At 34.1% G+C, this 12,201-nt stretch overlaps 1 protein-coding gene across 2 annotated transcripts; it reads right to left on the bottom strand.

Moving 5' to 3' along the window:
- Window positions 1–1,923: 1,923 nt before the first annotated feature.
- On the bottom strand, window positions 1,924–11,615 carry LOC145229006 (ATP-dependent RNA helicase DHX58-like). Of its 2 annotated transcripts, none has more exons than XM_080094244.1 (23): window positions 11,545–11,615; window positions 10,866–11,000; window positions 10,583–10,705; window positions 10,089–10,275; window positions 9,702–9,889; window positions 9,175–9,263; window positions 8,846–8,920; window positions 8,550–8,625; window positions 8,230–8,367; window positions 7,878–8,046; window positions 7,578–7,680; window positions 7,240–7,383; window positions 6,652–6,808; window positions 6,372–6,467; window positions 5,964–6,124; window positions 5,700–5,844; window positions 4,934–5,091; window positions 4,789–4,873; window positions 4,546–4,716; window positions 4,199–4,356; window positions 3,059–3,210; window positions 2,796–2,831; window positions 1,924–2,620 (listed from the first exon to the last, which is right to left on the bottom strand). In XM_080094244.1, the coding sequence occupies exons 2-23, from the start codon at window positions 10,978–10,980 to the stop codon at window positions 2,281–2,283; spliced, it is 3,066 nt and encodes a 1,021-aa protein (XP_079950370.1). In that variant the 5' UTR covers window positions 10,981–11,000; window positions 11,545–11,615; the 3' UTR covers window positions 1,924–2,280. The 2 variants fall into 2 exon arrangements, with proteins under 2 accessions (XP_079950370.1, XP_079950369.1); XM_080094243.1 differs by lacking the exon at window positions 11,545–11,615 and adding an exon at window positions 11,247–11,485.
- Between the last annotated feature and the right edge of the window lie 586 nt (window positions 11,616–12,201).

The raw sequence follows: 12,201 nt of genomic DNA on the forward strand, positions 1-12,201 counted from the left end.
GAGTAAACAATTTAATAAACCGTGCTATTTATTAGGCACTCGATAACTAACTAAGTTGCTAAAATTCATTAAAAAAAACAAAGGAACTGTATTAAGTTTATAGAGCTCTTCTGGCAAATGTATTTTATTCCGACGTTTCGACGTCCTATACAGGTCGTCTTTATCAGGGTAAATAACACTGAATGCGACTAATACAGTGCACGATTAACAAAGAAAAAAGGAATAAAACGCAAGCACGTCACAACGCAACGAAAACACCGCGCAATAACGAATGATTGGGCCTCTAATCTTTGAGCAGGTGCCTGTAGCACGCTGAAAGCATCACGTCTGTTTTGATGTTCATTGTGTTGCCCGGATGGTGAATATTCCATGACTCAAGAAATAGTCTTTTCCTGTAGTCAGGCTCCCGGGCCACAACAGACGCCGCATTGAAATCTGTAGCGGCAACATGCCAATACCCGCCATTTTGTATAGCCGCGTACAGCAGACTAGAAAACTCCCCGTACGTCATAGAACAGTGGTTCTCAAAGTATGGGTCGCACAGGGTAAAAAAATGGGTCGCGCACACAATAGCCTTCCCACTATACTGTTTCGCACATGGCGATTGTAACGTCATAGCACGGGAAATAATAGGATAAGTTAATCTTGCGTTAACTGAACTTGGCCATGTGACAGTTAGCGTTTAAGGATAAGTATTCGTACAAGGAAATAAAAGACATTATTTGTTGTTTGAGGCTTGGGTCGTGAGGTGTTTATAAGACTCAGATTTGGGTCGCGTTCAAAAAAGTTTGAGAACCACTGTCATAGAAAATACATCGCGCTCTAAAATGGCTCCGAGCTCCTCTTGACCGCTCACAGCGCTCGGGAATCCCCTACTCCTGCCTATATAAACCGCGATTTTTGGGAAAATTGCCATTTTTATGCTAACGTTTAGACAGGTGGGAGCTAAAGAAAAGGCGTACCTGCGTTAGCTTAGATAAGGCTGGAAAAATGACAGTGTTTGAATTTAACTTCAAGTGGCTGGACTCTGAAATTTTAACGACTGCTAGCTAGAAAAATGACAAAGTCTTTTAATTGAACTTGAAGCCCTGGGACTTAGAAAATTTAACAGTGGCCGGAGAAATGACTAAGTGTTTAAGTTTAAATAGAGGCCGAATTTAACTGAAATCTGCGCGCGGGCCAGCGGCCCTTAATTGCCGGCCAAAACAAAATGGCGGCCCTGACCTCAAGTCTACCCGTAAGGCCGAGAAGAAATAATTAACTAACCGGAACATGCAAGTGTAATTAATTAGAACTGAGACATAGAGTTGCAAGTTAATACTTAACCGTGTTTGTGAAATATTACCTGTACCATTAAATATTTAAATCAAGTTTCGGATTCTTTTATACTTTGGTGTTAATTGCGAATTACTATTTTCTATTCAATTACGATTCTATTTGAATAAGACTTCTGAAACATTTCTGTCGCTGATAACCAAATAAACCAACAATGTAGTCAACGGATTATGGAAGTGGTGTTTTCTGGAGTTTATCTCCAAGGAATCTTGAGGCAGCAGTTTGAACTATAAACTTAGTGAGGCTCATAGCGCAAACCTGTTGCGTTGTTAAATTGTGAGAGTAGCATTACCAGTACCTTGAAGACCGCCTGAACGTCTGCAAATCAATACGGTGGCCTTGTGATACCGCGTGATTGGAAAGGGTCGACTTATTTGTTGGCAACATCCCGTTGATGTTCGACGAAAAGACCCGACCTGTATAGGACGTCGAAACTTGAAAACTATGCCTGACAGCAATAGCTTATTTAAAGGAAATGTATGCTTGTTTTACGCTGGTTTTGTACGTCTCTTAAACGCTTTCTAACCATGCTCATAATTTTTTTAGGATTTGAACTTAAATTTTACAACCAAACAACCAAATGCTTTTAACCATTAAAAATATTACAACGTTTTCATACTTTAAACATTAACATCAAATAACATAACAAACCAACTTACTAAGTGGTAATTTAATATTTACATAAAGTAGTCCGAAATTTCTCATTAGTAGCCTATATGCATTGAACTAATTACAGCACAAGATTTCATCCGTAAACAAATCACCACATATAAAAATACAATTTGTAAGTGCAGATTTTTTGATAAAACCATTCTTGCTTGCATATATGCTTAAATTAGGTAAAAGGCAGATCACAAAATATAAAGGGAATCAAATCTACAACTATAAGAAGTGCTAAATTGAAATGAATAAAAATCTTTACAAACAAACAGTCACATTACATAATCACACATTTTGTTCTTCTGTTGTATCTTGAGAGGGTATGTCAACAAGGTCTTCAAGCCTTGCAATGGGTGGTTCAAACAAAGCATATTGCCATTGTCTTGGAAGCTGAACTAGTTTAGGTTTGCCTGGATCTACAAATCTAAATCCATCAATTTTCATTAGAGGGTATTTCAAAAGTTGTCTCCATTCTGCTATAATACCCCATGGTTTACCACATGCAGCGCAAGCGATTTTATTCTTTTTGTTCCAGTTAGGGCCCATTGGTTGAATTTTTTGGTGTTCCACAGCTTTGTATTTGGTTTTAAACTCTTCAGAAATGTTGATGTATTTTGCACCTTTCCTTTTTAACAGTAAATTAAAATGTTAACTACAATGTGTTCTCATAAATACCACGGACCAACATTTTTAGTCACAAATTTAACAATAGTCCTACTGTTTAACAATAGTCACAAATGAAATAAGTAAATAAAAGGTGATATTTGTTTAGATATATTGAACAAAAATGTTAGACTTACGACTTATCCACAGGACTATCCCCATCAAAGACACGTCTGAAAAAGAAAAAAGGAAACCAGTTTTGGAAAAGACATGATGTGATGTTTAACAACATAAACTAGGATTAGATAGATATTTACTCAAGTGTATTGGTGCTGCCAAGAGATGGGCATTGGTAAACATACTACCATATTACCATAAACACAGCTAAATATTTTTGAAAAAAAAAATATAAGCCACACAGAATTTTCTGAGAAATGACATGATACAATTTTTTGCCTACCTAACATCATTTGATGAACAAACATGTACCCTGCATTTTCTGCACTCAATGCGATATTCCTTTTGGTTAACTTGCTGCTCTTTCTTTTTCATTTTCAGAGCAATTCTGTACTGTATATCTTCAGCAAGAATGCATTTTTGTATTTTTTTTAGCTGAAAATCATAATTACAATAAAAAATCAGAAAGTGGCTTTCTAATATACTTCCATATTATATATATTCTATATCATATTTACCAATTTACGTTACACATAATTTGATCTACACATATAATTTCTTTGCAAGCAAAAACCAATGGGTCCCGACATGCGTGTTAGTGCGGATTTGCGGTAAATGAATGTTAGATTCTAAGGAAATCTGTATTTTTTGCCAATCCATTTAAACTACCCAAGCAAACTTGTGTAGAAAATGTTTGAATCGATTACACCATATCACATTGCAGGTTATAAACGACAAACTCTTTTTTCGCATCTGTGTGAAAACAAAGTGCGAAACAAAAAAAGGTTGTCTGCAATTTCACAGTTTTGTTTCAGCAATATCACTATGCTGTAAATCAGTGAATCACTCCCCTGGGTACATAGTGATATAGCATTAAACTCCATCAGAAGATTTAGCAAACGTTTTAACACAATAATAACTCACCACACATTTCAAAATAATTTTGCGTGGTATTGAATGTTTGCAAATATGTTTTGTCAACTGGTTAATTGCTTATGAAAGAAAACAAACAATGTAAGTGCATCACTTACAAGACTTTCCGTTTTCTAGAAATAAAATATTTTCTATAGCATTTAGAAATGCATTCCCTCAAAAATGTTGAAACATTGTGAAATTACATAGTGACATCTTATAGCCAATAACCTTAAAATATTTGCTAGCTTATTTCAGAGCCTATATGCAGGGTTGCCATCAACATGGACCCTAAAATTATGACAACTTTTTTCATGGCATATAACATGCTATTATTTTAGCCGAAAACAATCTGTTCCAGCAACTCTTTGATTTGACTTGTAATTGTTGAAAATAAGACAAACCAGGGGATCAAGTCAAAAGGACATAAATTTTTCTAGGACATGGCCCTTCAAAATAATGACAAATCTTGCAAATAAGGACAGTATGGCAACCATGTCTATATAGTCACCTTCTCAGTGTACCCGACTTTATTGGTTGTATATTCACGCTGTACAGCTTTTGTTGCTTTTTCCATCACCATAACTTTGTACATATTTTTCTCATCTTTCTTTTGTACTTCAGCAGTGGAAAGTTTCACCACTTGACCATTTTTATCTCTTACTCTCCCTGTTTGACAAAATGTTTCACAGAACTTTGTGATATGGCAATGTAGGTTTGAGGTAAAATGTTTTTTTTTTAAATTCAACACAGAACTCATTGTAGTAACAGTTGCATTTGACAAGGTATGCACTGGATATGTGTTTTTTATGCAACAATATTTAGCTCCACAAGTTACAAATGGGTTAAAAACAATACCTGCTTGTTGCACCAATCCAATTTCATTTTTGCTATAATCATAGCAGAGAACCATGTTACAGTTTGACACATCAATGCCTTCTCCTGTTGATTCACTGGTGCAGACTAAAATTTTGTGTCTGCCTTGTTGAAATCCATCCATTACTATCTGCTGCTTTTTTTCATCCATTGCTTAATATTAAACAAATATTTAATTGTTACAAATGTGTATTTGTATGTGTAACATTTTTAGTGGGTAATTACCAACATCATCTTGGTTTTTTTGGGCAACTCCCACAAGATATTCTGCTTTGTATTGCTTTAAGTCGTCATTGTCATTTATCCATCTCTGCAATGTAGCAAAATGCAGCAACTTCCTTTTTTACAAAATGCAAACGTATTGGGGTACCTTGATTGCAACTGTTTGAGATCTTTCTTCAACCATTACCATTACTCTTGATTCAGCAAATAAGTCAAACTGATTAACAATCTGATGTTTAATTAGTTCCAAGTATTGGTTCTGACATTCTGGCAGAGTGCTTAGTTCTTTCAATTCGGGAATAATATCTACCAAAAGTATTCAAAGATTTATACCAGAAGGATGCATTACCCATTTGCACATACACTATGACCTTTTGCAAAAATGTTAAAGGCTACAGTGAACAAAACATCAATCAACAAACCAAAACAGCATATGTATAAACATAATCCAATTCAGACATTGTTAAAAAACTACATATTTTATGGAGTTGTTTAGGTAAATGTTGTAGCTACAGGCAGTGGTGGGATTCAAATTTTTTGTCAGCTGGTTCTGTCACAAAAGTCATATTTTTCAGCCGGTTCTGTTACAAAAGATCCATTGACAGTAACCAGTAATGCTAACCGGTTCGCTGATCTCATAAAATTTTGTGAGACAGTCATTTAGAACCGGTGCCGGATAAATCCCCTCACTGGCTACAGGATAAAACACAACAATCAATAAACTAAAATCGCATATTCTATAAACTGATTGCATACAGTTCGAACATTGTTTAAACAATCATCTACTTTGGGAGCTAACAGCCCAAACTAATAAAATACCAAACCCAAACTATAGTAATACTAAGTTTTGTCCCAATTTAGTAACTGTTCAAAAGTTTTGATGAGACCCACAACTACATAAAAGTAAGCACAACCTTTCAGCATTTCAAAAAGTGTCTCTTCTGTTCCATTTTCAACCTTCCCTGTCCGCTCTTCTCTCTCTTCTAGGTATTTCCTTAACAAGTTTAGGCAATCAAAAGGTGTCAACTTGTACTGTTTGTCCAGGGCCTTGTTATATATCTGAAAGAAAAAATAACACAAATGTTTCAGCTCACAAGACATCAACTTATTTAACAAACCAACTACTGGTTATTGTGTATTCTATGCATTAGAATAGTATATAAGCTTGAACTGATCACCTGTAAGTATTCATTGCAAGCATGTGCATCTCTTGGTCTTGGAAACTCCGATTCATTAATTAATTTTTCCAAGATGCCACAGTTCTGGTCAAATTGAAATGTTCCCATTTTTAAGTCCAAAAAGTTTTTTAGCTCTGGACTCCAGGAAAAAAAGGAGTACACTGCAGAAAGACATTATTTTAGATAAGTTGCTTTTGACAACAAAAATAAACAGTATAGATATTCAGTGAGCCAACAAGGCTGCAAAGGCAGAGTTACTTCTAGAATATTTAAAAACGTTTCATGTGTACACTTTTATGGACTCACATGCCCTTCATTAAACTTTTCACACATTAAAAGCATTTAAACGCTCCTGAAGAAAACAATGCTGAAAAAATGAGTAAATATGTGGCATTATTAGAAATTCACCATCTAGTTCTTTAAGCATTTTGATGATTTCATTCATTGTTTCAATCAGCTTCAGGGATAAAGGATTCTCTCCTCGTTCCTGCAATTTGATTCTTTCTACACAAAAACATTGTAAGTGAAATACCTCAACAAGTAACTTAAACGCTTGTATCAAAGTGGCTACCACTTTTTGTAACCACTTTACTGTTTAACAAAACTCTTCTTAAACAATACGCCTGGGAATTCCAATTCTCCATCAAAGCAATTAGGACTAACAGCAGCATATTTAAAAATGACTTACTTTCAGAAGGCTTTCGACGTAGCGAAGCTATATTTTCAGTAACTGTTGCAATTCCACCAAATGCATTAAGGTTAGCACAAATCTGTAGGATGTACTCCATGCCTTTTATTAGACTTGTTGTTTTACCAATACCCAATGTCGCAGTCAAACCAATCACCTGTAATCAGGCAATTTATTTTGCAGTATGTAAAACATTTCTTAATTTAAATTTTTTTTGTCTTCTAAGGGTTCCATGTGACTTCATGTAATTATCATTATGAAATCTAGGTATATAACAAGTTTTTTTGCATGGATTACTTAGCTGTTGGCCAGCAGATTGCCAGCAAAACAAAAGATAAAAATTAAACGAAATCAGGGCCTGTAAGTGCACACACATACTTTGAGAGAAGCTTCGCACTATGCATATTTCACAATTTGCTATTGGGGCCAACTGAAAAAAAAATTAATTAAAAAAAAAAACTGATTTAATTTAAACTGCCTAGTTAATTTCTTTGATAAAGCAATATGCATTGTATGATCATTTTTCATTTAAACGCTAAGATTTATTTCAATTTTTAAATATTTCTAGGTATAAAATCAAAACAATACCTGGGGTAGTCTGTGTGTACATTTGCTTTTAAGATGCAGATATTCCTTCATTAGTCTGTTGTATGGATCCATGCCAGTACAATGATGACATTCATCAAACACAAGCAGGTCAAAATCCTTGAGGGACACCTCTGCCGATTTTCTCTGAAAAATATTATACATGTATAATATTAGCAAAACTTTTGTTAAATTAGCTGCAGTTGGCCAGTCAAATATAAATTCTGCATGTAAACAAGGAATCTGATCTAAACTGAAACAAACATTGGAAACACACAAACACACAAATTGGTCCTTTAAGAATGCATAACCAAAACCCAAAATAAAAACATTTCTTTTACCTGAACTGCATCTAACAATATTTGGGGTGTTAAACACACAATATCACAGTTGTTGAGAAAATAGAAAATGTTTTCTGTCTCTCCTCCATGCACACAATCAACCCTACACACAAAACAGTTCAAATAAAAGGTAAATACAACTTGAACTAATATTTGTAAATGAATCATTTATAGCCTATTTGATTTAATTCTTGTAAAAAAACATCGTTTTGTAACACAACAGTTAACTGGATCATTTTCTTAATTTAACCAAAAAATGTTCATCACTATTTGTACACAATACTTCATAAATTCACTTACAGATATTTGTTTCCAAAATATTCCTGAAGCTTTTCTGTTTGTTGGTTAACAAGAACAACACTGGGAGCAAAAAATACAACTTTGCATTTGTACTTTCTTTCAGCATTTGCTGTGGTTCTCTCCAGTGTCTTTTTTATCAAGTGGGCAGCAACCAAAGTTTTTCCACTTCCTGTACAAAAAATACATACTTCAGAGCAGTTGTAATCCGCATAACACAAAAAAGGTCAGTAAAAATAAAAAAAAAAGGATTTACACTAGTGCAGCCATAGGTAAGAAACTACACCATCATACCCAACAATAACGGTCTGCACAAGTTGAATCATTCATGATATTATAAACTTGTTATATATACCTGTTGGAGCACAAACAATCGTACTTTCACCATCAGGGACTTTATTCAAAAGTTCAACCTGATGTTTCAGCAGGGTAATTTCATCAATACATTTTTCTTGCTGCAGTTTGGCAGTAACAGGCCCTTGAATAGAATTGCCTAAAAAAAGCCAACAGGAGGCACTTAAGTTGTGTGTGCATGATACATGTTAGCAAATATTGTTTTTTTTTTATGTAAGCCTTCACAAAAAAACATATTTACAAAAAAATTCCTTAGGTGGACAAAAATTTTGGAAACATATCACCATTTGAAAAGGTGCAAAAACATGTGACAATGATCACCTGTCATGTTTGACTGAACATCAGAAGAGCATTGAACTTCATCTTTTCTCGGTTGTTTAGCTTCACAAGGAATCACCTGTGGTACAAATTCTTTCAAGCTTACAAGCGTAACAGTGTGGGTGTGTTACTGTCTTGTTTCAAACAGACCAAGAATATAACAAGATTTCGATGCTTTGCTTCGTATCTATTTACAAATTGTTTTTTTACATTACACAGAAATTTTACTGTAGTTCAAAGTTACAAACAAACTTTATAACAAGTGTTCATTTATTTTTTGGGCAAATATAAACACCTACTTCAGCATTTGATGAAAATGCTCGTTTTGTTGGTATGGATTGTCCTGGCTGTAGCGAAGGGTCCTCAATATTTGCCTGAAACATCAACAATGCTATTTTTTTGATCTACTATTTCAAAATAAAGAATCACTTCCATCATAAACCTTTAGAGTTCAGTTTGATTAATCATAATACTAGCAAATACTACAGTACATGAGAAAATTTGAAATTAGCAAAAAAATATGTAATTTTTTTTTCAAAAACAAGATAAAATTTGAAATTTTGCAGAATTGTTGTTATGCAAAACAAAAAGGGCGATTTATTAAAGGGAATTAAATTGGTTTGAATACCGTTAACTTTGCAGAAGCAGAAGTACAAGGTTGATCAACCTCCATTGATGAAACACCCTCTAACATTTCTATGTTTTCTGAACCTTCTTCTATAAGAAAAAAAAAAAACTTTCTGTGGACAAATCTAAATATTAAGCTTTTCTTAGATTTGAAGATAAAAAATATGCCTTGCAAAGGAATCCCAGAACCTATAAAATATCAAAACTTAGTAAAAAATGAACTACATTGTTGCTGGTAATTGGGACTGTTATCATTATTGATGCATAAAAAATATTTTAGATGCATAATGTAGCCTGTAAACACAAAAACAAATGCATTGAGTAAACCACTGTGCTAAGTTCCTTCATTTATAGGTTATTAAATTTTTTTGGCTGTGGATAAACTGGAGTCAAACCCTACTGCACACAAATTCAGGTAGGTATCGGTCACACAGATAATTTTGAAAATGTTAAAACCATTCTTGACAAAATGGGTTATGTAGTAAGATTTGTGATGCCCTCTAAATAAGTTTGTGTTGCAACATTTACCGATGTTAAAAATTCTTTGTAAAGTATCAGCAATTGAACCATAACCTTCCGATTTTCTCAAATTGTTACGCTTTGCATGCTCCCAAAGTTTCGTTTTCCATTCTGGCCCTCTTTTTGGAAGTGCAAGAAGTATTAAACATAGACCAGTAGTTTCCCCATACTTGTCTACATCTGCTTTAAGTTTATTCCTATGAGTAAATGAATACAGGTATATGTGGTTACAATAAAGTGAGGGAACAATATAATTAAATTTGCTTTAAAAGGTTATTCAAATGATGTCATTTCACATATTTATGAAAAAAAGAATACATCTCTAAGGTGTCTGAAAACAAATTAACTGTTGGTCAAAGTTGTAATAAATATGTGACCAATAAACTAATTACAAACCATTCATGATCACCAAACAAACTTCTGACATCAGTCAAAAGTTCAAATGGCTTGATGTTATGTAAACTGGGGGTAAGTTCGCACATCAATCGCTTAAATTCTGGAAAGTTTTCAACTTGTGACAAATGCTCACTCAGATCAACATCACTATTGTCATCAAACATCAGTTCACGTAACCATTTTAGATCTATCAAAGATTTTGCATTTCATAAAGTAAAAATCCACAGAGTTCATGCCATCATGAAACTGATAAGAAGTAAGGACAAACTTTGTTTTAACTGTGTGACAAGCATATTATCTATGACAACCATGACTCTAATCAGCATGTATAAGCATTAATGCTGACAAAAATCACTATATATTTTAAAAAAAATTATTCACCAGCTAATTCCAGTTCTGCCTGAAGTATGTTCAATTAAAATGGTTGAGAACCTCTGTATTACATTATAGTTCACATTTAGATTATAGTTCACATTTAGATTATTTACACTCACTTTCACATGAGCGAAGTGCTAAAACAAATCGATCATATATCCCTTCATTGTCTGATGCCAGAATCATTTCCATAAGTTCATGGGTCTGCAAAGTCTCATGGGTGCTTGCTACATGAGAAATGACTGCAAAAAATAAGCACCAAGTTAATCAAACATTTTAGATACTATTAGCAGCTAAGATCAAAGCATTGCAATTTTTTGAGGGTGTCTGTTTACATGATGTACACTAAACACTTTAAATTAAAGAAGTACATTTTGAAAGCATTGCCTCAGTCATACTTACCATTACCTCCAACTTCTAGGACTGGTGACAGTTTTTCAGCAACATCTAAAGGACTAATGAAAGTTTCCAATATTGGTTGCCAATGCCGTAGATGCTGTCCTTGTTTTTCATCCATTGCACACTTATTTTAAGTCTCTAAAAACAAACAATACTTCTGTATTAAATCTTGGTTGTTGCAATTTACCTGCCTAGTTTTTTTAGTTGTATTTATATACAGTCAACGATTGATTGCATTTAATTATGAAGCAACAAAAGAATTAATGTATAATTTGACACATTGTAGCATAACTTTTGAACAGTCACTGGTGTATCACAAGTGTGTCGAACAATGCAACGTAATTTAATAATACTATTCCAATCGGCAAACCAAGAAATACTAACCAAAGAATTTATAACGGCAGCGCGAGAGTCTGTTACCTAAACACTGCCTTTAAAAGCACAGCATTGTGAGCGCACAGGTGCGTTTCTTCGAAAACCAACGGCACACCTTAGGGGGTTTCCTCAAAGGAAAACATTCCTTTCATTTAAACTTTTTCCAAATACATGACGTGCAGCGTTTTTTAAACGATGTGCTCCGAGCTTCAAGGTAATCAAAACTGACTATTTTTCAGTAATAGTTCAGTACTTTGGTGGTATGAAAAGTATCAACACGTCAAAGCTTGATCAGTGCGTGACTTACTTTGTTTTTCGTCGATGAGTGGCTCACAAAGACTAATGAAAATTGTATTGTTTACTGGTCAATATACCAACCGTACTGCAGCTGTTGTACAAACAGATATGAAAAGGACTGCGTTTCCTGATTTAATGTAAAGGACAAACATCGCACGTAGCTATAGATTCGGTGTTAAAGCGTTTTTTTTAAAAACCAGCAAAGAAACCGATGCAAACTGAACGAGAAACAATATGAAAATGGAAAAATCTTTAGAAAAAAAATGAACCTGGGAAAATCCTTTGAAATGTCATAACAAACTCTTAAATGGTATGCTTCTATTGTCTTGTAAGCGCGTCGCCTACTGTACTAAATGTAAAAAAAAGTTAAATAGCTACATTAAACGAATATTCAACAAAAATTAAGGATCATTTAGATTTTTTTTGAGTTGAGTTTATTATTATCATACTGCAGCGGTTTTACAGACTAAAAGTAGCCACAAATATCTTCGTTTACTAGTGGTAAAATAGACGGCCATAATTGTGCTAACATAACGCTTTCTGAGACATTGAAATGAGATGAAAATCACGCTGCTGTAACATCAGTTCCAACACTTTTTTGTAAAAAATGACAGGAAACCGTTGTTAGCCAAACCAGAAACAGTATTTTACACTGGTGCGAAATGCA

This window comes from Phallusia mammillata, chromosome 5, assembly GCF_965637545.1.
Source record: "Phallusia mammillata chromosome 5, kaPhaMamm4.hap1.1, whole genome shotgun sequence".
Classification (NCBI taxonomy): Eukaryota; Metazoa; Chordata; class Ascidiacea; order Phlebobranchia; family Ascidiidae; genus Phallusia; species Phallusia mammillata.